Below are 25,135 nucleotides of genomic sequence, written 5' to 3' on the forward strand. Positions count from 1 at the left end.
TGGCTCAACGCTCTTGAGATCTTGTGAGGTTTCTTCGCTGCATAAAGACACAATAGACATATTTTCATTGACTCGATCTCAAGTGCATCATCATATTTGGATTTTCCATATAAATCAAAAAGTATGGTCCAAATGAGATGAGCACTTTCCGGAGGTGGTTGTCCATTGAAGATTGCCTCATCTTGAACCTCTACACTCAATATACTCAACATGACATTAATAGCTTGAGCATTGAGTTGCACGCATAGCTCTTTCTCTTTTGACAAATTTTTGTAGTTGCTCCAATCAACTATAGGAAGAGATATGCTTGCATCTACAATATGCTCAACAAGAGAACTAATATCCCTAAAAACATTGAGTACATGAATTGACCAAGATAGAAAGTTTGAATCATCATTTTAGAGAAGCACCAGCTCCAACTCGATAGGCGTCGACATTCTTTTCTCACGGCGGTGAAGCTTTAGGTGAGAACCTTGCTCTAATACCAATTGAAAGGGCATAGGATGCCGCCTAGAGAGGGATGAATAAGTGTTTCTGAAAATTAACACCATTAAATACGAAAACAAATAGAAAAAGGAGTTTTCAAATTGGAAACTCTAAATTAAAGAGTAATACCACCCCTTACAAGTTAGCCACAGAGTAAACAAGGTATAAAAAATATATCTAGAAGTTACAACCCTACGACACAAAGTTAGAAAAGATAATAAACATTTTCAGCATAGGTAGGAAATACCGGACGTGTCCGATATACACGATTTCTGCAGAGCAGCCCCAAACTTGCTCCTTTTGATTTCTATCTTCAAGCCAAACTATAGGTATCTACTAGAGATAACAATATACACAGAGAACATGCACAAGAGCTGGAGCAACACAAATATCAAATGAAATACGAATTGAGACATGATATTTGTTTTACCGAAGTTCAGACTCATTCGAGTCCTACTCTCCATTGAGGGGGCTACGGGCGACCCAGCGAAGGTCAGCCCTAGAGGGTACCACAAAAGTCACTCTAGCCAGAGTTTTTTTCAACTCCTTTTTCTCCTTCCACTAGTTGATTCCGAGGCGACGGAATCAACCGTTACAAACTTTTTGAGGTATACCACAATCTCTCGGGTGCTCTCCGGCAATGCCTAACCGTCTAGGACCGAAGAGTCCAAGAGTAATAAATGCAAATCATGAAATAGACAATATACACTAGCGCTCAAGTGGTGGCTTTCTCTCTTTTTCAAATTCTCTCTTAACCCATAAATGGATTTTACGATTTGGATCACACACTCACTAAGAAAGGGTTTGGGAGAGTTGGCAAGGCTCAAAAACATATATGTGTATCAGTAGAATTAGCAGCCTCCAAAGGTAGAGGCTTAGGGGTATTTATAGTCCCTTAGAAAAACTAGCCGTTTTAGTCGTTGTCATACCAAACACGTCCAGTATGCATACCGGATATGACTTACACTACGCCAACGGTAACAGAGTTACAGTGATGTTGTGAGACGTCAGAACTCTCGATGAATGCCGGAACTCCCGACCCTCAGCACATTTGAAAACTACGGTAACTAAGTTAAAGTATGTGAGGTGTCGGAACTCCCGACTCATGCCAGAACTTCCGACCATTGGAACTCCTGACTCACGTCGGAACTCCTGACCCTCATGGCATTTAAAAACTAGTCATTGGCCTCTGGCCATCCATACTAGACACGTCCGGTATGACCACCATAGTGAACTCTCCAAGTCAGTTAAGCGCGAGATGTCGAAACTCCCGATCCTCGGAACTCCGGACCCACATCGAAACTCCCGACGAACCAACCCGAGATCAACAATATTACCATTGCTAGGCAAATACCAGACACGTCTGGTATCAATACCGTCCGGTTTTGCTAGACCAGCAAAAACAGGTTAGCTCTTTTGTCTCTCAAACACTCAAAAGTCACATAGGTTGGCTTGAGCACTTATGAAACATTATCTATCAACATGATGCATCCCTCTTAATAGTACGGTATTCTTATTTACTTAAATTTAAAAGTATAACAAATTTAAACATTTTGAGTTCATCTCATTCAACCGAAGCCATGTATTCCAATCTTCATCAAGTGAGGGTGCCAACATGTTGATATTAATCCTTTTCACTTGAGCACGTGACTTGATTCCATTCACTAAATATGAATAACTCCAAATGCATCAAGTCACCTCCAACACTTTGTCCAATATAGATTTGATCCTTCACATCAATATGACCATCATAGCTTGATTAGTACCTTAACTAAATACAAGTACTTTATTCTTTAGACTAACTAGGTTCTTCGGCCGCTAAGCCGTCGCTTGCCCTTCACCCTTGCTTAGTACCTCGAAGCCTTTCCTTGCTATCTTTACCATCTTAAGCCATCAAGTCACATCTTGTGTTGAATCATCCATTCATTTGTATTATTATCTTTTTCATTTCAATTTAGCAAGCTTCAAATATGAGACCATTCCATATGCAATCCCTCATGTCTCATCAACTAATTTTTATTAGGCTTGCTTTCACATAGTATATAAAAATCCCACAATAAATAAGCCTTTGCATGAATTCTATTTGCATTGTTGTCTTGTGCTTAAACTAGATTGTTTATACAACAACATATCATTTTAGCTTTCATTAAGTACCTGTGAGATAACCTATTACCTGTCCACACTTAGCAAACGGGTTAGACCTTTAATCACGTTGTCATTTAATCATCCAAAACTCACTAAAGGGCTAGATGCACTTTTAGTATCCGATCAGACGTCCGGGTGCCAACAATTCTAAATCCAAAATAGAGAATGTTTATATTTAGATATCCAATTAAAAAGATTGTTAGAGTGTTTTTACCAAAATCTCTATTTCTACAAATTAGAAAGGATATAAAGATCTATTAGAGCTGCTACAAAGGCTGACTGCTGTTGCACGTTGTGCAGTGGTAAAGAATAATCATGATTTTTTCCAATTTAACCCAACTAGCTGGGTGACCCGTGGAATTGCATGGGTTGTATGAATAACTCTTGTGCAACTTGAAATTGTCAAAAGTCTTTATATGACTAGCAAATATGCACGTGCGACACGCAAGTGTGTATGAAAATCTATTCAAGTGCAATGAGAATATTAATTGAATTCTTGATATGTCAATTCTTATATATATCATCAACAATTTTTTAAATATAAAAATATCATAGTTAATTACATAGTCCAATAAAATCTTAATCTATTATCTACAATTGGAAATCATGTCGTCTAACAAAACCTGTTAATTTGTACATGAAGAAAAAAAGACATATCTTAGAGCATCTCCGATAGTTAAAAAAACAGTTGGTAAATCAATGAGTTTTCTAAGTGGCTAAAGAAATATTGAGAGCATATTTGTTGAGTTTCTTCAATAGTTTCCAAAATCTTACTCCTAACATATAGAAGACAATTTTGCATCAGGGATCCTAGACTATTTTCTAAATCACTTAAACTATTTTAATCTTTCTTTCTCTCATGTATATTTGCATTGAGAACCCCTATCCTACTTTTTATTCTTTCCCACACATCCTTGGCCCATCGACAGACATGCCTACATTTTGGCACAATCAGGTCTATTTTCCCAAGTGAGGAGGGAAAGATTGAGAGGTGAGGTTGGGAGTGGTTGGAGAGCAGTTTTTTTAATCTTGCCAAAAAAATTAAGATTAGCAGTGGGTTTTAGAAACTCTTGAAAATGCTCTTACTATGGATAGCTTGGACCAGCAAAGAAAATAGGACTGGGATAGTAAATGGAACCCAAGAAAATAGGACTGGGATAGTAAATGGAACCCAAATTTTGTTCGGAGGATAGTAAATTTTTTTCCCGTCAATAGAGGTTTAAGGAAACATCGATATTCTTTTTTTAAAAAAATTATATCCAGATAATTAAATTAACTCTTTTCTTCTGGTCTCCACAGGCTCATGGGGACAAATCCCAACTGCAAGATACAGTACCTTCCTCACACTAGGTTGGTGGATAATTGCTTGGCGAAGATCACTAGAGTTTGTGATGAACAATAAGGCGGCCTCAGTCAAACTATTTCTCGTGGAACCTAGTAAACAACAATTATTAATGTTTGTTGATGAAACACTTTTTGTATTGGCATGCTTTGCTATGGTGCAAGCCTCCTGTGACAAGTTTCTATGTCAGTTGCCTTCTCCTGAACCCATGTCCTCGCTTTGCCTCATAATCACAAATAAGCCTCCAACTTGTAAATGATTGTAACATCAGAAATTGAGAAGCCAATGAATTGGTATTTACATCTTCTTAGGTTTGTTTGGTTTGAGTATGTTTGGTTTGATGCTAAAGTTGGTCAAAATAATTTGGCTGCCCAAAAAATTTGACTAATGTTTGATTCTAACTCAATATGTGACCGGCCCATAAAAATTTGGCTCCCGCTACCAAGTGCCAACACAGGATCTGATGTGGGCAAGCTGTGACCCCGACTTAGCTCGGCTAGCCAATCCGAGATGACATGGCATGCACTCGTTATTTTGCACGTGGTTTGAATTTTTTGAATTACCAAACTTAAGAAATGTTTTAATATTTACTAAACCATATATTTATTTTATATACTTTTTCACCAGGTTATTCTTCGTTGAAGAAAATGTAATGACAAGTGGAAACTACGTGTCATAGTCACAACTCAATAAAAATTAGACCTGACTACCATCAAAACACCAATTTTTCATATATTCTCATCATTTTTACATGATGATCACAAACCAAACAATATAACTTTGTAACACAATTTTGGCAGTATACCCATGTCGGGCCATGACAAAAAAACATGCCCTCGTCCTAAACGGATCACAAGTTTACGACACAACGTGGAAAAAGTCTACATAACCCCCACAACTATTAAGGGTTGACTATTTCACCCCCAAACTATAAAATCAGATTTTTTACCCCTGAATTTTTTAAAATCGGTCAAATAACCCCCCTAAGCAGTTTTGGACGGTGGTTTTGTCTTTTTTTTTATTTATTTTCACTAAATCTTTGAAAAATCATAGTAAATCACATAAAAATCATAAAATGGAAAATCCAATTTTGTTGGACTCCGCATGAGTAGATCTATACAGTGAACATATAATACGGTATGCTTTAGTACAAAGTTTTTGCTGTAGCTTTAGATCTATGCTTTTTTATAATTAATTAGAATAATTCATAGTTGCAGCTTTTATGGTCCAATTATGGTGATATTTTTATGGTGGGCTAATTATTATATGCTTGAGCTGTAGTAAAAATTTTATACTAACTGGATCATGTATATCTTATTAATAGGTTTATTTAGATTTATGCTTGTTAAATCTATGTTTTATCTATAACTAAGTTATACATGATCAAATGAGTATGAAATTTTTACTATAGTTCAAGCATACAATAACTAGTCCACTATAAAAATTTCACCACAATTGGACTATAGAAGTTGTAGCTATGAATTATTTCAATTAATTATAAAAAAGCATAGATCTAAAGCTATAGCAAAAACTGTGCACTAAAGCATACCATATTATATGTTCACTGTGTAGATCTACTCACGTAAAGTCCAACAAAATTGGATTTTCTATTTTATGTTTTTTTATTTACTATGATTTTTCAAAGATTCAACGGAAATAAATAAATAAAAAAGACAAAACCACCGTCACCGTGGCAAAATCACTGTCCAAAATTGACTATGGGGTTATTTAATCGATTTTGGTAAATTCAGGGGTAGAAAATCGAGGGTTACCTAGACTTTTTTCACACAAGGCTCACAGACTGCCCAAACAGCAAACGGGCTAGGAACTAGGGGCTGTTTGGAATGCAGGAATTTCACAGGAATCGCACAGGAATTTCACAGAAATCAGTTCAATTTCACAGGAAAAACGCAGAAATAGAAAAAAAATCACGCATTCCAAACAGGCCCTAGAAAAGCCCACAACATCGGGCCTTGGCCCACGAAGAGGGAGCCTGCCTAATAGACCTCACGTCGTCACGTCGTCACGTGGCCGCCCCCGCTTCAGCCCCACTCCTCGTCTCGTAGTCGCCTACCCTTCCCAAGTCCCAACTCCCAAGCCGCATTAGCGGACGCCATCTAACCCTAGCCACTGCGGTCCCGTCTCTTCCATCGGCGGCGGCGGCTGCCGCATCGGCGTCAGCGAAGATGTCGGGCGGCTTCTTCAGGGTAAGTCACAGAGCTCGTTTCCCCGATCTACCTAGCGCGCGCTTCGTCTGGTCGCCGTTGTTCTCGTCGGATCTGTTACTGAGAGAGGCCGTGCCGTGTTTTTTTTTTTCGCAGGGGACGTCCGCTGACCAGGACACGCGCTTCTCCAACAAGCAAGCCAAGCTGCTCAAGACGCAGAAGTTCGCACCCGAGCTCGACCATCTGGTTAGTTCATTCTTTCACTCATACCCTTTACTCCCTCCGTCCCAATTTAACTGTCGTTTTCGGCGTCCGTGACACGACTTTGACTCAATTTGTACAAAATATGTGCAACATTTGTGTCTCCAAATAAATTTGTTAAAAAACTAGATTTAAAGATCTTTCCAATGATGCAAATTATGTATCATAAATAATAATATTTTTTAATATATATTTTGTTAAAGTTGATTGTCGGGAAACGAGAACGACAGAGTATGCTGTATTGAGCGCAGAATGCTTAAGGGATATATATAGCTGTTGTCTGCAAGGGCTTCCTCTGATTTGGTGATTTTGTGCTTGGGGTTGGTGATAGGTGGATACGTCAAAGGTCAAGATGGACGTGATGAAGCCCTGGATTGCCAAGCGGGTCACTGAGCTCCTTGGGTTCGAGGACGAGGTTCTCATCAACTTCATCTATGGCCTCCTCGAGGAGAAGGTATTTATTCAAGTCCAGCAATGTTGCTTGTTAATACTGTCCTTATTGAATTCTGCATGCATATTGCCCGGCATGTATCAAATTTGATTGAATTTGGTCTTTGAAATTGAAAAGCAGTAAGAAACCTGGCACACGTAGGGCACGCCGAGATAGGGCTGATTTAGTCTAATCAGCTTGACTACTGTAGCTCAGAAATTACAGAGCAGCCATTTTGTGGTCTAGCTCAGGAATTGGGACTGAAATACGGCTTGGTATTATGTTTTAGTTCAGGAGTTAAATCAAACCTGAGAATCTTACCAATCATGTGAAGATAATACTGTCGAATTTCTGGTCTCACTAAGTTCCAACTATGACTTAGTTGTCTTGTAGCCACACAATGTCCCATGTTGTGTCTTGGAACAGTTGCTTGTGCCTGATGACAAATCTATCTTTCTGTTGGGAGGTTGTATTTCTGACTGATCTGGGGGTCCAATATTGCTCAGCTGTAGAATTGGATTTTTGTTAATGTTATCTGAAGTCAAGTACAGATAGCTGGATTGTTTCTTCAAATTTTTAAAATTAATTTTCCTGTATCAAAGATGGTAGCTGATGGCAATGAGGTGTGCTTATGCCTTTGTTTTTTTAATGGCAGGAAGCGGATGGAAAGAAGATTCAGATCCAGCTGACAGGGTTCATGGAGAAGAACACAGTGAAGTTCATGAAGGAGCTCTGGAGCCTCCTCCTCAGTGCACAGCAGAATGCCAGTGGGGTGCCTCAACAGTTTCTGGATGAAAAGGAGGCTGAGATACAGCAGAAAAAGGTTTGTTTCAATAAAAACATACTAGTTTACCATCACCATATGGCTGGTCCAACATTGAATATGCTATTCTCGACTAATTCAGATAATTATGATTGGAGTTTATGGCTTTTCGGTCCTTGTGTACTGCGTGACCAATAATGATAGTTCATTCATATGACAGGTTTTATATTTTTATGGACCATTTTTGTGTCAAAACTCCGTGGAGGAGTAGAACATTTTTTCTCCATTCCTTACATATGATTGTAAAGACAATCAGTTAGCTCGTATTTAGTGTTTTACTGTTTTTTTTTTAATTTGTTGTTTGGTGAAATCAGAACATTTTTCATACATCGTCGAGAAATGTTAGTTATATTCCATTTTAAGAAATGTGAAAGCCTTCTACTTAACGCAGGCAGAGGATGATAGGATTGCACATGAGATCCAAAAGAAGCGAGAGAAAGAGGGAAGGGACTCAGAACTGGAAAAGAACAAAATTACGGTGAGATATCCCTTTCTGCCAGTTTTTGTATCATTGATTTTAGGTTATCAGTTATGTTGTGACACCTTGTGTTTCTGATGACATTCAGATAGCTTCTCCGATTATTTGGGTTCATATCGTTATTTACTTCAACTACTGTAGGATGGGGATGCTGGTAACTCAAGATCCTATGGTGATCCAGTTGGCTCTGCTTTAAATAGTACAAATTTCAATGCCGATGAAGAAAAAGACAATGATTTCAAGCGCAGCTTAAGACCAAAGAACAGGTCCGTTATCAGTTTCCCATAGAACCTTGTAGGCTTTCACTATGACTTTGATGCATGCTTTACATTGGATGCTATTGCTATGTGCCCATATTAAGGTAAACCAGATCCTTTTCTATCTGTATATTAACCTTTGCGTTATGAATATCTATCTTCCTTGAAATGCCCATCTGTGTATTTTGTCTGTTGTCTTGTTCAGCTTATATCTGATTTATATGTAACAAAGTCACCGCCAATAAATTTTTAGTCCACTTCTTTTAGTAAACCTTTTTAGGAATGCATCAACAAATATTTTTAGAACAGTAAAATAGCAAATTGGTATTAAATAAACATACTCAATTAGAATGCCTGGATCTGGAATCTTTCTAATCTGTCATGATATTCTGGATAAAAAATGGGAAGTATCTCAACGATGTCTTCTTCTTGAGTAGCCTGATTACTAGGTGGTAGTTATCCTTTTCTCTGTGGACCAGAAGTCCATACTAGATGACCAATCTTTATGACCTTTGGAAATTCTTCATCTTGAATCAGTGAGTAATTGTGGGCGTTGGGCCCTGATTTCGCAAATCGTAAGGATGCCACAAAAATGCTGCTTGTAGTTAAGGATATTCACATGCCAAATGCAGGATTCGTGCAATCGGTTTACCAGTGTTAAGTATGAACTGGATTTCTATGACCTTATCATGGCGTTTGATTTGATTGATGTGTTACTTATAAGGTGGATATTTCTTATATCAGTATTATAAAAAGATGCTATATAATGATGTTTGTCCCTTTATTAAGTTCACGCCTTTTGTATTTAAAAAAAATGAAAGTTGAGATATGTCAACCTCAGTTCTACCAAAGTGTTCAACCTAATTATTCTGTGGAGAGTAAGCAATTTTGTATGCAATAAACAGAGGCAAGCTACTCATGGGAACCTTATAGATTCTTCTTTTCCAGGGGAAGTCGCAGATCGAGGAGCATATCTTTGTCGCCACGTGGTAGGCAAAGATCTATTTCTCCCAGAAATAATTCTCGTTCTCCTCCTAGGCGTTCCCGCTCTATTGATAGACACCGTAGATCATCACGGCGTTCAACTTCACCTAGACGTTCTGTTTCTCCCCGAAGGCATTCTCCAAGAAGCACACCTTCAATTTCTAGAAGGAGATCACCTTACTCAAGGAGAGGGTCACCTTCCTTGTCAAGATATCCATCCCCATTTTCACGCCGGAGGTCTCCTCTTCGCAGAAAATCACCATCATCTGGGCCACGAAGGTCACTTTCTCCTCGCCATTGTCGTTCACCAGCTCGTGCACCAAGGAGATCACCATCTCCTACAAGTCGAAGGTCTCCTGTTCGACGCAGATTCTCACCAGGTAGACGTCCATCTCCATCCCCAGTAAGGCGCAGGCCAAGGTCCCCATCTCCAGGAAGGCGCAGGCCAAGGTCCCCATCTCCAGGAAGGCGCAGGCCAAGGTCCCCATCTCCAGCAAGGCGCAGGCCACGGTCCCCATCACCAGGATGGCGCAGGCCACGGTCCCCATCCCCAGGAAGGCGCAGGCCACGGTCCCCATCCCCAGGAAGGCGCAGGCCACGGTCCCTGTCCCCAGGAAGGCGCAGGCCACGGTCCCCATCTCCAGGAAGCCGCAAACCATGGCCTCGATCTCCAATAAGACGTCGGTCCCCATCTCCAAAACGCCGGAGGAGATCGCCAAGTTCACCGAAGACTCGTTCTGCAAATCGTCGTTCGTCTCCACAGGGAAGGAGGTAAGCTGTAGCCAGATTTCTTTTCCACCTCTCTGGAATCAGCCACCAATTGTGATATACCAAATCTTGCAGGAGTATCAGTCCGAACACTATCAGGAGTCCTAATCGTTCTCGCAGGAGTTTAAGTAGAGATATCGAGAAAGAAACAAATGGCATCCCTTCCATGAAAGACAGAGATGTGCACCCAAGGTAATATGCATGGTTTTATTTAGAGACAAGCTTCCCTTACGGCCAATATTACCTATGGAACAAAAAATAATATTGTAGATATGTTCTTTACCTGTATCCAGAAAACTATCAACTTACAACCTCTCTTTTTTTTATCATAGGGGACAAGAGCAAAAATCAGATGATGATAATGATAGGGATGGTGCAAGGATTGGTGGCCATCATTCCCCAGATTCTGAGCATAGATTGTCAAAATCCTTGAGGTCTCCTAACTATGAAGAAAGGAACTCCACACGTGATAGGTGTGTATTTCTACATTGTGTTGTACATGCTTTTGTCCATATTCTTTTCCCCACAGATTAGAGAACATATTTTGATGCAGAGAGGTTCATATTCTATTTGGCAGCTCTTTCAAGAACTCAGGCAAACCTATACCTAGTCAGGGCAGCACAGATACAAGTGGAGATGAAGAAGGCAGTCGTGCTAGGTTGGTGCCATATTTTCCTATATTGCACTTGCAAACTTTTATAGCATTTCTGAATATACTGTTTCTCTTTTCTTGTTTGTTTCTTGTTTCTTGTTTCAGAGAGAATGCCCGGAAAGCAAATTCAGCTCGTAGGAAAACAAAGGATTTCTCGGCAGGTCTGCAACTTAAGAATATCGGTGCTGGTGACTCAAGCCCTAGAGAAAAATCTCCATTCAGTTTACGACAGAGGTTGGATTCATTTTCTTAAACGCTTTTAGTTCTTGAGACAAAATTGGATGGTTGCTAGATTCGAATGCGCTCCTTGCCCACTGGATAACACTACTTCCCTGCTACTGTACAGTACAGCACCTTTATTCGTTTTTTTCCATTGAAAATTGAATTGAATACTTGTAGATAAATTTCAGATGAGGATGTATGCTTTGATATAGTTATTTTCAACCATTTCGAGTAGAAGGGCATTTGTCTGAAAAGTTTTATACTGACCAAGTAAACACCTATTATTTTGGTAGCGGTGGCAATTTTTATGGCTATATAATTCACTTAGTAACTATGATGATGTCAGTCATAATTTATGTGTAATCTAGTTGAACACATTTGCATCTCAATCAGAAAGCATCATCTTGCTGCAGCACAATGTGCATCCTCTCAGCAATTTTATGATATTGTTTTCTGTTCTCCAGTGGCAAGGGTGTCCAGAAGAAACACCCTGATCAACTGTCAGAATCATCAGAAGACGAGTTTGTCGGTAGAAGAACAAAGCGTCAAACTGATTCTCCTGAAGAACCTCGTGGGAAACAGCGTTCCCCTACTAGAAGTGAAAATGATGAGTCAAAGGATGGTAGAAACAGTGAGCTTGTCATGAGAGGTTTGCGTGATGAGTCTGATGATGCTATTGATGCAAAGAAATATTTATCTAAAGTCAATGAGGACTCCCACTCGGAAGATGGAAGTCCTTTGAAAAAAACTAAGAAAATAACGTATGGTAATAGCCACATTGATTCCGGTAGTTCAGGGTCTGAAGAAACTGACAAACATAGATCCCACTCTGAGAAGCGAAGGCACAAGAAAGCTCATAAGCATAGGAAACAGTATGATGGTAGTTCTGAGTCTGATTCTGAGCCTGATGGCAAAGAGGCAAAGAGGAGAAGGAAGGAAGAGAAGAGGCTAAGAAAAGAGGAAAGACGTCGAAGACGTGAAGAGCGACACCGCAGAAGGGCGGAACGCCATGCCAGCAAACAAAAATTAAAGAACACTGATACTGCTACTGTGCCTTCAGACTCTGAGAAGGATCGGGATTCTGATTCAGATGTTGCTGTTAGGAAAAGAGGTTCTCATGCTGTCAGAGAAGAGTCTGATCAGAAGAAACTAGAAATTGAACTTCGCGAGAAGGCCCTTGAATCTCTTAGAGCAAAGAAAGCCATCAACAACTAGCCTGAGAAATTCCTTGCGACACATTTGAATTTTTATTTTCAAGAGTTTATCTCAATGTTATGGAAGTGTGCTTATATGATACCTATTTAATGTTCTGTGTGTTTACGTGGCAGTTGATCTGAGGATTCCTGAGCTGTTTCCTTGATGCTGCTGCATTCAGGCTTAGCAGCCAGTTATCTGGTAATGTTTGCTTCTACAGATTTGTACGAACCATAACCCTGAAAAGGATATGTTTATGTTATGTGTGCATTTGCTTCCCTTTTTTTCATTAGTGTGAACTTATATTCTGATAAGTTTATTTACTAGTGTATGATGTTGTGTTGTCGTGCTGTTAAAATATAATCTTGCACAATTATCTTTACACTACTCATTTATTGGAAAAGTAACAACAATTAAGGCCCAGTACTGAATTTGAATGTGGAAGGGCGGGCCTGGTGCAAGCGGTAGAGTCTTACCGCCTGTGACCGGAAGGTCCCGTGTTCGAGTCGCGGTCTCCTCGCATTGCACAGGCGAGGGTAAGGCTTGCCACTGACACCCTTCCCCAGACCCCGCACAGAGCGGGAGCTCTCTGCACTGGGTACGCCCCTTTACTGAATTTGAATGTGGGCATAGTTGCCATGCGCTTGCTGTGCAATGGTACCTGCTTATTTAATTTTTCCACTTCTGTGGACACTTTGCTGCTGTGTCACTTTGTTGATTTGAATTTGGGTTATTGGCAGATTAGCACCATGTGCACAAGCTTTTTATGTTCTTCAGGATGATATGATCAACGCCTCAACAAAAACAAGTTGGTAACATATTGATTGGAAAATCTGCTAAAGCATTCCTTCTTACCAGTTGTTTGGTCGGTGCTGCTTAGTTTCAGGTTTGTGCAACAGTCAATATATCTGATTACGAGGTTCTTACCAGCAAAATATTCCAAGCAGTTAATAATTTGCAATGCCTAGGGTGCTAGACTGCTAGTCATCATTATTTTTCAGTAACTTATTTCTAATGTTGACTGAAGAAAAAAATACCATGTGCCACATTCTTTCACATATATTGAATCAGCAAACCAGCTGGTGATTTGAGTTACAATTAGTATTTGCAGAAATCATCTTCCACCTAAGATGAAATGCTACAGTTTGTAGCATCAGAGAATTTTAATGGGCTCTAGGTTTAGTCCACAAACTTAGGCTATACTTGCTGTTTCAATGATACTCTAACCAGTGTTGAGAAGGAAAAAAAACAGTGGGAATTCCATGTTCTCCTTGGGTCAGTGTCCTGTGTTGACTTAGGTTACGCATGCAATTTTTATTGATTTTGGTAATTCTGTGTTCTTATTTGTTCTAGTAATTGTATACCCAATTGAGAGAATTTGAAATATCCCAAAGTGAAAATAAATATGACCTCATAGGAGCAGCCGCCAGGCCTGCTGAAAAATTTCTAATTTGGTGTGAAATGACAAATTGTAAGTAGTCACACACGTTTGACGACAATGCCGCTAGCACGGTGGTGGTTTCATAGCGTGTCATGAGAACCGGGCAAAGGGATAGTTGAGCAACTCAAGCGAATTGCTCTACCTGACTAATAAAGATAGAAGGGAGAAGGTTGTGAAGGTGGCCTCGGTATCCACACATCTGGTTGGAGGACCGACCTGTATTTTTACAAGTGTAGGCTAGTCCTGGAGAGCCTGTTAAGGGTGCTAGCTCTAGCTCATACCCCGGGGTGATCATCACCACCTGCACCTCACATCTCAGCACAGTGGAGCTGGTCATGGAGAGCCTGTTAAGGGCGCTAACTCTAGCTCATAACCCAGGGTGATCATCACCACCTGCACCTCACATCTCAGCATTGGAACGTGTAACCTGCATGCTGTCCAAGTCCTCGCCTTACCACCTTGGAATGTTTCATCTCCAGTGTTCCTCAGTAATGTTATCGTACCGTCTATTTCTGGCATGGAACCAGCGTAACTGTCCATATAGCGCAAGCACCTTCCCACAGTACTCGAAAGCCTTTTGTACACCTAGCATTAGTGCCGAAAGTCTACCAGCTCAGTGGGAGTTTTCAATTCTGGATCAACAAGGCCAAGTAGCCATTGCCCGTCTCAAGAGATTATACAAGTGCTTCATTTTGCTTTAAACCTACATTCCCTACAGAAGCACTCTGACTACAGAGCAATCAATAAAACGGGTATGCGACAGAATGAATATAGGTTGTTTTTGAAGGTTTCTAAGCAAAGGATTTCGAGGAACTACATCTGAAGCTTGTGGTGTTGACCTGATGTCGAGCCCTTATCTATTCAGAAGATGCCTAGTGAAATTTTGAATGTCACTGCATATTCTATTTCGATGGATAATGCAAAACTGAGTTGAATAAATAAGGTCGATTGATGACATAAATTGGATGCTAATGCACTTCTTTTCTATATAACTGGTAGAGCTTTGGAGCTCGTCCAATTCTTAAGGGGTAGATAAATCATGCTTTCACTTGCTCATTGTGTCTGGGTCACTTCATCCTTGATGTTGGCTCGTAAGTGTGACGTGCGCTTGTTCCCTTCGCTACGTTGTTTGGGATGTAGCATGCTACTGACATGCTTTACACTGCGTCTTGCATAGACTTGCATATCTAAGTAATTTTGAGGTGCTGTGACCTTATCTTGGGTTGTGTGGACAAAATATTTAGTTGCTTTGTTTGGTTGTGGACAATCTGCTTCTGATTGCTATTTTTTGTTACCTAAATTCAGTTTATGCGGCAAAATAATTATTTGATGAGACACTAAATTTCTGGCGTGCTGTCACGTTAACTCACTGGAGGGTAATTGGAATTTAGTTCCCACTAGTCGCCAGTGGGCCAACAGTAGCGACCAGTGGAATCTGAGTTCGAATGACAAAGTTGTATGCCTGCTGCACATGGCTTCGCATGAGATTGCTCCTTTAGAAAATGATTCTTTACATTGAGTTTAAGTTAATAGTGCAATCCTATGCAGAATCGAACTTTTTTTTATATAAGTTCAGTGTTCCAATTTATATGTATGACCAGTTTCTATGTATTTACATTATACATCACTTTATGGATGCCAAATGTTTCCCTTCAACGGTTCAACCTATTTATTTACCCATTTACCAAAGGTGTATTCGTGCATGGTCGTCCTTCTCAAATTCTTGTTTGGTCCTTGTCAAAGTTGTCTTTGTTCTTGTTTGGTCCTTGTCAAAGTTACATGTGTTTTTCATTGACTCGCAATGTTAACAATATATGTCTTGTTCGCTTGGCTGATAAGTCATGGTTGAAAGTACTGTTGGCTGATTTGTTGCGAGAGAAAAATACTGTTCGTTGGCTGAAAAAAGTACGGCTTATAAGCCAAACGAATACGGCGATAATATGCGGGATTTAATAGTTTATATTAAGTCTCACATTTCAGCATATCTTAGTATATACCTTTGGACATTCCTCTTTTAGTGCGCAAGACTGTTGTGACTGGTGCTGTTTGTATGACTATGTCAAAGCTTGTATGGCTTTTGTGATCTCAACGTAACACTAGACTGTTTGCCTATGCATAACTAGCAAGGTCGGAGTCGTTTAGTTTGCAATACTGGTATTTTGGCGCGCTTACCAGGTCATTAAATTATAGCTATCGAGTTTACTGCATATGAGTGAACGCATATATGATTATTCCTTTTATCTATTTAAAAATGTGGAGGCTACTAAACACAGGAGATGAGGCTGGTGAGCTAAATATGACTTCAGTTTTTCCTGAAGGGAAAGGGTGAGGAGTGTCACGTGGATAGGCTCGGTGGTTGAGATTTCGTTGATAGTGAAGCGTGACGATCTGTACGCGAAGCGATCCCATTTCGCTCGTGCCTTTTATTTCTTGTTCCGAGACGTCAGTATGATCGCAGAGGCTTTGCTTTCTCTATGCCCATGGGCCATGGCTTCGCCATTGTATATGGATATCCCTTTATACATCACTAAAACCGCTCTTCGTCATTTCAAATCTACAGTTGCGCACGTCATCCACTTGCCGTTCCGATTCCAACAGATTATCAATACCGGTGTTTTGCTCTTTGCTTTCCATTCGCTGGCACCCGGTCCTGTGCTACGCGGCAGCCTTGTCCCCCTCCCCCTCAGCCCTCGCCAAAGTCCCAACTCCGCCCGCTGTTTCCAGGCGCTTAGCATGGCTCCTGTGTCGCGCGATGCAAGCGGCACTGCTTGCAGCCGCTCCGCTCGCGCGCGCTAGCCCCGTTCGGCGTCAGAGCCACACATGCCGCGTCATGCCGTGCTAAGCGCGGCCACGTTCTTCTGCACTCTGCAGTATGGCAAGTTGTTTGGACTTTCTTTTTTTTTGGATCATCATGCCCTGTTTCGGAAGCGATAGCCGGTTGGACGGAGCAGCGGCACGGTGCACAGATGCATGCACCGGGACAATTGAAGTCGCACTCGTGTCGTATGGGATGGAACCGGGCTAATCGCTCTCACAGTGCTTGGGACGTTGTTAACCATCATCATCCCGTAGTAGCTGTTGAACAAACAGGCCCTGAACGTCACGAGCAACTCGCCCGCCGACCGGCAGACGCCTGGGCGCTTGGCTCGGTCATTTCATTCCTGCCTCTGCCTGCATTGACACGGACCCGAACCGTTCCTCCGACTCGGTAGTCGGATCAGTAATAACCGCGTGCGCGTCGCATGTGTCGCATTTTTCTTCATTCTGACGAGATTATTTGCGTGCGCGCCTTCTCCCCAGCCAAAGACCAAAGAGACACAGTCCGGCGTGGGGAGGGGGGAGGGGGAGGTTGGGCTGTGCCTGTGCGCGGCCATACCAGGCCGACCCCGCGTCGCGTCGCGTCCCCTCCCCGTGCCAGCACGTGGCACCGTCCCCCCGCTAGGCGCTAGCCAAAGCCAACGGTCGGCTCGGAACGGCACAAGGCGGCCCCGCGCCTCGGTCACTGATGACGCCCGTGCAGCAGTCGCGCGCCTTCTCCTCCGTGTCCGTGGGTCGCAGATTCGCAACGGCAGCGGCAGGGGCGTACCGCGTACGCTAGTCGTGGATGCATGGAGACTGGAGGCGCGCGTCGCGCAGGCGCAGCGGTGGTGGGTCTGGAGGGAGGTGAAGTTGGCGAGGTCAAATCGGTAGAAATGTCAAGCCTAATCCGGGGGCGATCGAGCCGAGCCGGGGAGGGAGAGGGTTTAGTGTTTTACTTCCTCAACGGGCTAGGCAAAGCGGGACGCGCGCACAGTCGTGGAGGGCCCCGGCGGCGCGACCGCCGTGCGGAACAACGTCAGGTCCGATGTGAATGCCTCCTTGTCAACAAGACGGGACAGGCATCGCCAACTTGCATCACACTTCGGAAATCCATTGTAGCATGACAGAGTCACACCCACCCCTACCACCCTTTGGAGCACCAGAGAGCTGAGGTGAGGTGAGCGAGGGAGCAAGAGTTGGGTAAACGGGATATGCCTTCATCACCCCTCCACGAAATCACACGCAGCACTAGCAAGGCGAATAGGCTTCGAAACGAAGGTTCGTTCCGACCGTGTGTCTGTCTAGTTTAGTGTGTGAGACGCCGTGAGAGCGTGTGTGAGGAGACGGTGGTGGACATATATGGCATTGTTCTACGAGCATCCAAAGATGGGCGAAGAACAGGAGCGATCCGATCCCTTTCGTCTCGTGTGGGTTTCCAACGTGTAGGCAGGCAGAGACACGCGCACCCCACTCACACACCCGTCACTTCATTTCGTTTCGTTTCACCTCGCCCGGGCCCGGCTAGTGTCCGGTGGGGACCAGGGGCCAGGGCACAGTGCCGCCGTGTCGCCGTCTCCCTGTCTCCATGCCCTGGCCCTTAGCTTTAACCAAGTCCATCGGCGCTGACACAGGTAAGGTATAGGGCGCGTTTAGTTCCCAATTTTTTTTTTGGGTTTGGCTACTGTTTGAATACTGTAGCATTTTCGTTTGTATTTGGTAATTAGTATCTAATTATGGACTAATTATGTTCGAAAGTTTCATCTCGCGATTTCTCATCTAACTGTGCAATTAGTTTTTTTTTTGTCTACATTTAGTACTCCATACATGTGGTGCGAGATTCGATGTGATACTTTGGGTGAAAATTTTTTGGAACGAGCTAGCTGCTAGCCTGCTACTACTGCCCCGTGATGAGATTAGAGCATTTCTTCCTGTCCGGGCCGGGTGAGCTGATTTGGGAAAAGGGGTAAGGAACGAATGGGGCAAGCAGTAGACCAGCAGTGGGAGAACAAGCGTAAGCTCTTGACGGGACGGGGCTTTTCTTGGGGGCAGACAAGAATACAACGTTTGATTCGGAGCGGCTGGAATTTTGCTGACCCGCGAATTTCGGTCATGTTTTCAGACTGTGCTGGGAGTATCACAAAAATGGTAAATTGAGTTGTGCTACATCACCGTTGATAGTTGGTACTCGTGTGGTCTTTAAATCCAGCACCGTTGATAGTTGTACTCGTGTGGTCTTTAAATCCAGCGAGGAAAGTCTAGGAACGTCATATCAAGTGTCACGTGGAGTATCACACGAGGTGTTCGATATTAATAAAAAAACAAATTACATAATCCGTCAGTAATCTACTAGATGAATTTATTAAGCTTAATTAATCCATCATGAGCACATGTTTACGATAACACCACATTGTCAAATCATGAACTAATTAGGCTTAAAAAATTCATCTGGCAAATTAGTCGTAATATGTGTAATTATTTATTTATTTAGTCTATATATTAAATATCCGATGTGATATGGAGTAAATTTTAGAAAAAAAACTAAACAAGGCTAAATTATTTCTTAACACTAGGCCAATTCTTTTGCATACTGCGCCTGCCAGTAGTTGCTCTAGAAGGTTCTTCTCGTACCCATATTCAATCAAAACAAACACGGGTTGGATGACTCTGTGCATGTCTTACATAAAGAAATTGGAGTGCCCATACATGCGTCATGTTCGCTTAGCTTATAAGTCGTATTTTTTCAGCCAACGAACATTATTTTTCTCTCACAATAAATCAGTCATCAATATTTTCGGTCATGACTTATTAGCAAGGCGAACAGGCACATGGGTGATGGTTTTCTGACACTTATTTCGTTTGTATGCTCCCTTCTTTTTCCACCCCTCCATTCCACCACATTTGATGAAGAATCCCTGCCCTAACCTTCGACGCATCTACCCAACACATGCAACTCGATCGACTCGTCCTATGAATTTTCTCCACCACTGGTTGGACAATCACATATATAGATGGCTTTAACACATGTCAAAAAATATCAAGCACTTCTGTACTTGCTCACGGTGCATGGCGGCGAAGAACACCAGGGTGTGAAATATAGCCATAGAGGTAACAAGGCAAATACTCCGTCCAATCATTAATACATAACGTTAGGACACAGCTAAATTAGCGCAAATTTGTAGAGTACTAGTTTACTTGTGCTAATGTCATGTATATTAATGACCGGAGAAGGGTATACATGAAATGGATGTATCATCAGCACCGAGAAGTTAGATTGATCTAAGAAGCAATATACTATCAAAATGGAGCATCAAGATAAGCAAATCTCCTCACAGTAAAGTTCAAATACATGAATTCGTCATTGAAATGATTGTGATCATACTTAAGAAAAAAAGAACTGTAATGAAATATGAGAAACCAACAAAAAACATATAATGGGGTCATCTGTTCATGACAATATATATGACACTTAATTTCTTGTAGGATATATGGATCCGTTTGGATCAGCTGAACTTTTTATAAGATGCAATAGTTGGAGCTAAATAGCTTTTTATAAGCGGAGTAGTTGAATAGTTTAATTTGAGCTATAAGGTAGGCTATAAGCTAACTGGACTATTTCGATCAACAGATTTTTTTAGTAGTTAGCAACTTATTTTAGTAAAATCAAGCATAGCAGAACAAAAGAACAAAGCTTTTCTTTTGATGAAAAGAATGAAGATTGACTTATGGAACTGATTCGCTTACCTCGTTAATGCAATGCTAACTGCATATAGATTGACATGTAAGTAAACATTGACCGATTCCGATATACGCAAATAGGAATTGTACATTGATTCCACAGGCTCCAAATAGAAGAGAGCTACTAGAAGAAATGGGAAAAGATCACACATGCATGCCATGGCACATTAATTAACAGCGCGGGTAGTCGAGCTAATGTAACTAGCTAATACCTAGGGAAGAACGAAGAAGTGGAAATCTAACTGAGCAAGGTAGAGAGAGATACGGCAGCAGCCGGTGCAGGTGCAGGTGCATCTAGCGCTAGCTAGAACGACGTCGGCGGTGGCCGCGTTACAGCCGCGTGCCCCCACTGGCCGAACATGTCGTGCGGCGGCGTCTGCGGGACGGCGTACATGGACGGCGGCACGACGGGACCCCCGCCGCTGCTCTGCTGCTGCTCCAGCTGCTGCGCGGCGGCGCCGCCCTCGGGCGACCCGGACAGCACGGCTCCCTCTTCGGCGTCCTGCTCCAGCGGCAGCCTCTCGTAGGTGGCGTTGCCGAACGTGGCGGCGATCACCATGACGGGGCCCGACGCGATGAGCTCCCCCATGACGCTCCCGCCCACCACCTGCCCCTGCCCTCCCGCCAGGTACACGGCGAGCCCCGTGGCCCCCGGCGGCGCCGGCGCCGGGAGGAACGCCCCGGACATGGACAGTATCTCGAACCGGCCGCGCAGCGCGACGGCTGCCGCGCCGGCCCCCGCGGGCTGCCGCAGCGTGACTTTGGTGACCGCGCCGGTGCCGCTGAGCACGGAGACGCCGCGCTGGCGGCGGCGGGAGAAGCCCGCGATGGCGTCGACGATGTCGGCGCCGCTGGCGATCTCCAGCACGTGGGAGCGCATCGCGTTGGGGCTCTCCCGCGTCACCACCACGGGCGGCTTCGGCTTGTTCTTGGACCCCGGGGGCCTCCCCCGCGGCCGGCGAGGACCTGCGCCTCCCGCCGCGGCACCGGCAGGCGGGGGCGACGCGTCGTCCTCGTCGTTGTTGTTGCTGCTGTTGGGGCCCGCGCCGACGTGGGAGTGGGCGTAGCCGTGGTGGCCCTGCAGCGAGTGGCCGTCGAGGCTCCCCATCTCCTCGGCCGCCGCACTGCCGCTGGCCGGCCACCGGTTTGCCAGCCCTACTATTTTCGTAGCCGTAATGAACACGACGCGGCGAGATAATCAGGAGGCAGGCAGTCTCTCAGCTACCTAGCCAGCAAATGGTCGGGACGCGACGAAACTATAGCCGGCTTAGCTCTCCGCGGCTATTTATGCCTCTCTCTATATAGATAGAATAGAATGCACTTCTTCTCCTCGGGATTTTCATATTCCTTCCCCTCGGGTGTTAAATTACACTAAGTCCTCGGTATTTCACGAGACGAATTTATTAAGCCTAATTAATTCATTATTAGCGCATGTTTACTGTAGCACCACATTGTCACATCATGGATTAATTAGGCTTAAAAATTTCATCTCGTAAAGTAGTCGCAATCTATGCCATTAGTTATTTTTAAGTCTATATTTAATACTCCATGTATGTGTTAAATATACGATAGGATAGGGACTAAATTTAGGGAAACTAAACAAGGCCAAAGCCATATATACACGGTACGGTCAGTGGATGCCCAGTGGCTAAGCTGCTACTGTTTATCGCACTGTAGTGCCAAGTGTACGTTCGTACGCTAAGGGGGCGTTTGGTCGCGCGCATGAGCCTCAACCAGGTCACATCAAGATCCCACTTTAGTTCATTCTCTAGCACATAAAAAGTCCTTATCCGGTTGCATCATTTACGTCTAAAAATCCTACAAAGGATTCTTCTATGAAAATATTATCTAAAGATGAATCCACATATCTTATAATTAAAGATATTTATTCTTGGTGGCTTGCATCGGGGGTACAATCAAGTATGACATAGAAATATTTTGCTCTCTTTATTTTCCTTACAATTTCAGACTTAATAGCAGAAGCAAGCAAGTTGATCAACTCATTCTGAATCTTTGGATCAAGATAATGAAGTAGAGTTTCTTCACTTGTAATACGACGAACATGCTCTTGAATAACTGGGTCAAATTCAGCCAACATCTCTATCAAACCTAAGAAATTTCCGTTGCTATCTTCATATAGTTTGATGTTAGTACCACGAAATGCTAGACTGTGCTTGGCAAGAAATTTAACAATGCAAACAATTCTGAATAATACTTTTCTCCAGTGGTCTTTTTCTTTCTCAAGTTGTCACTGAGCAATTTTGTCAATAGCTTAATCACTTTGCAACCTACTGCGTAACTCATACCAAGTGGTCATATTCAAAACATGATCTGCACTTGTCTCATGCTCTTTAAGCCTACTACCGAGATATATCCAATCATTATACCCCTCAGTTTGCCAATTGACCCTTTCTATGCCCTTTTGTAAATAATTTACAACTGTAGCAAAATATTTTATCGAGTTTCTTAGAATAGACAAGCCAATCTCTATCGCAATGCTCTCCATTTGATAGAATTCTAGTATAGAATAGTGTAGAAAATATTCTAGAATATCTATCCTTGGGATCTTTCTGAATTGATAAGTCTCTTCTAGGGCCTTTTTACGCTAAAATATCTAAAGAGAAATCCTTATTTGACATCAGACAAATAACATGTTTCTTTCTTGGCCCTCAAAAAAAATTCGTTCCCTATTTGACACCGAGTTCAACTTTCGTTCCTTATACGACACTCCGTTGGATTTTCCATCCGTGAACCGTTAACTGCCATGCGAAAAGACGATTTTGCCCCTGTGAGGCCCCACCACCCTTCTCCGTTGGATTTTTCATTCCTTAGCGTTGCTTGTATATGCAGCGCGAGCCAGGCTACAAGTAGAATGGAACCAAACGCCCCCTAATTAAGCAGCCAGAGAGAGAGAAGAGTGTCGGTGAACGTTCGGGGAAGGTGGGGCTACGTACGTACTACGCCCATGGCTGGCGCGCGGCGGCATGGCTATTCTGAATTTCTGATCGCCGCCGCAGATGGCCGGGGTTTGAAAACTGGTCGTGCAAATAGACGGGACATCACACACCACCCTAGCCGGGAGCGCGACATATGACCGTCAGACCGTCGCGTGCGCCCTCCTGTGAAGAGTGCCAAATGCACCGCGTGGTGCTAAACCACGTGCGTCTTTGGGATGCGACGACCGTTTCCATCAGGCGGCGCTGTACCTGTACCCAGGGCGTCTATATAGTTGCCGACTTGCCGTTTCTTCAGGATCCCAACGGACGGACGGTAGGTGCGTGTGGGGTGTAGCGTACTTGAGCACTTGATTTCGTATTGAGCTTATTCACCTCCTATAGCCTCGTTTATCCCACATTCCCACCCGGTTTCAGAAATTCTCAAGAGAAAAAACCTGGCTTCAGGAGCCTTGTCAGTCCAATCTCCAAATTGTTGAGCATTTCATGGGGTTATGGAATGTAAGAAATAAAATTTCCATCAAGAAGAAATTCCCTGTAAACTCAACTAATAATGCGATTTCCAAAATTCTATACTTCGCAAGAAGTCAAACATTTTTAACTTTGACTATATATATATATATATATATATATATATATTCATATTTATAATACATAATTAGTATCATTAGATATATTGTTGAATATACTTTCATAATAAACTTATTTGGAGATATAAATGTTGTACGATTTTCTACAAACCTAGTCAAAGTTGAGAAAGTTTGGCCTGCACACATCACATAACACGCATCACATAACGACTTCTATTTTGGGACGAAGGGAGTACAATTTTAAGTGATGGCGCCGGCACTACTCAAGGAAGGGAATCGGCGGGAGCTAGATGATGAGAAGATGGAGGCGATGAAGATTTGGGCAAGATATTTTGCTAAATACAGATGAAGACTGCACTAAAAACTTCATATAGTCTAGTCTACAATGTAATGTCTCCTGTTTAGGTTGCTTGGTCAAAACTCCATGCTGGGCTCGAGCCATGTGGGAGTTTGCTCTGTTCTGTTCTTTCCTGTGATATGTTGTAGGGGACTCGGTTTCCTCTTTTCTATGGAGCTTAAACTTGTAAGGTGGTTACCCCAACATGTTATGTTAGCTAACTATGATTTCAATATAAGCAGAGAATAATACTTTTTCGAAACAAAAACATTGAGCATGTTATCCCTCATATATCGCTCGACATAAGAGGCAAGGAGATTACTCGCCATCCAGGCCGTCTTGGCCCCTCCATCGCAAGCACCCGGCCTTCCTGCTTGACGACCATGCATTTGTTGATCTTTTTGGGTGTGAGGAGGGCAGAACTAGCACGGCAGAGGGCGATGAATCTGTAGTCCTTGGACGGTCATGTGGACTCCTCAGTGATGAAGACGGCCTCCTCAAGATCCCCATAGGCGGCGAAGATGGCACAAAGTATGTCATAGGTGGCCTCCCACTAGAAGCCCCATATGTAAGAGCTTGCGAATGACTGAGTTGTTGTTGACGACTATGTGCATGGCGTCGAGCGTGGCAGCGGCCACGTGAGTTGTTGTTGACGACTATGTGCATGGCGTCGAGCGTGGCAGCGGCCACGATGTCCATAAGCTAGTCTGGGAGAGTGAGTCAAGGAGGTAGGAGACGTAATCGCAGATGAGGCCTAGGGCAGTAGCCCCACCGGAGCAGGAGAGGCGGTGATAGTGTCGTTCTTGTTGGGCTTGCGCTTCTTGGAGAAGGGATCCATCGGGACAAGTGTAAAGAAGGGGAGGACTTGGGTTTATGATGTAGCGGCGGCTAAGGTCAGAGCGATATGGGAGGACGGGGAGCGAGAGGGATTGGCGATGTTATACTGACCTTGAAGAAACATGATTTTTTTTTAATTGTGGCAACCGGTTGCACCTGAACCCTGTCATGTGTCCTAGCTGGAGCAAGCCACGGTGGACAGGATCACATAGTGGACCTGAGCGACACACGATGA

At 43.1% G+C, this 25,135-nt stretch overlaps 2 protein-coding genes across 4 annotated transcripts; one reads left to right on the forward strand and one right to left on the reverse strand.

The window, feature by feature from the left end:
- The first annotated feature begins 6,009 nt into the window (after positions 1-6,009).
- LOC136547875 (uncharacterized) lies at positions 6,010-15,298 on the forward strand. 3 transcript variants are annotated; one of them, XR_010781790.1, is made up of 14 exons: positions 6,010-6,180; positions 6,295-6,384; positions 6,731-6,853; positions 7,485-7,652; positions 8,044-8,130; positions 8,272-8,396; positions 9,336-10,142; positions 10,215-10,331; positions 10,472-10,612; positions 10,717-10,797; positions 10,897-11,025; positions 11,478-12,408; positions 12,948-13,093; positions 14,954-15,298. XR_010781790.1 is itself a non-coding variant. In XM_066539590.1 (12 exons), exons 1-12 carry the CDS (start codon positions 6,160-6,162, stop codon positions 12,226-12,228), a joined length of 2,640 nt encoding a protein of 879 aa, XP_066395687.1. In that variant the 5' UTR covers positions 6,010-6,159; the 3' UTR covers positions 12,229-12,486. The 3 variants fall into 3 exon arrangements, 1 of the variants encoding a protein (XP_066395687.1); XR_010781789.1 differs by lacking the exon at positions 14,954-15,298 and having other exon boundaries at positions 12,948-14,414; XM_066539590.1 differs by lacking the exons at positions 12,948-13,093; positions 14,954-15,298 and having other exon boundaries at positions 11,478-12,486.
- Positions 15,299-20,181: 4,883 nt separating this feature from the next.
- Positions 20,182-21,433, reverse strand: LOC136501849 (AT-hook motif nuclear-localized protein 19-like). The gene has a single exon (XM_066497376.1). It carries the CDS (start codon positions 21,288-21,290, stop codon positions 20,487-20,489), a length of 804 nt encoding a protein of 267 aa, XP_066353473.1. The 5' UTR covers positions 21,291-21,433; the 3' UTR covers positions 20,182-20,486.
- Positions 21,434-25,135: the final 3,702 nt, after the last annotated feature.

The sequence above is a fragment of the Miscanthus floridulus genome, chromosome 1, assembly GCF_019320115.1.
Source record: "Miscanthus floridulus cultivar M001 chromosome 1, ASM1932011v1, whole genome shotgun sequence".
NCBI lineage: Eukaryota > Viridiplantae > Streptophyta > Magnoliopsida > Poales > Poaceae > Miscanthus > Miscanthus floridulus.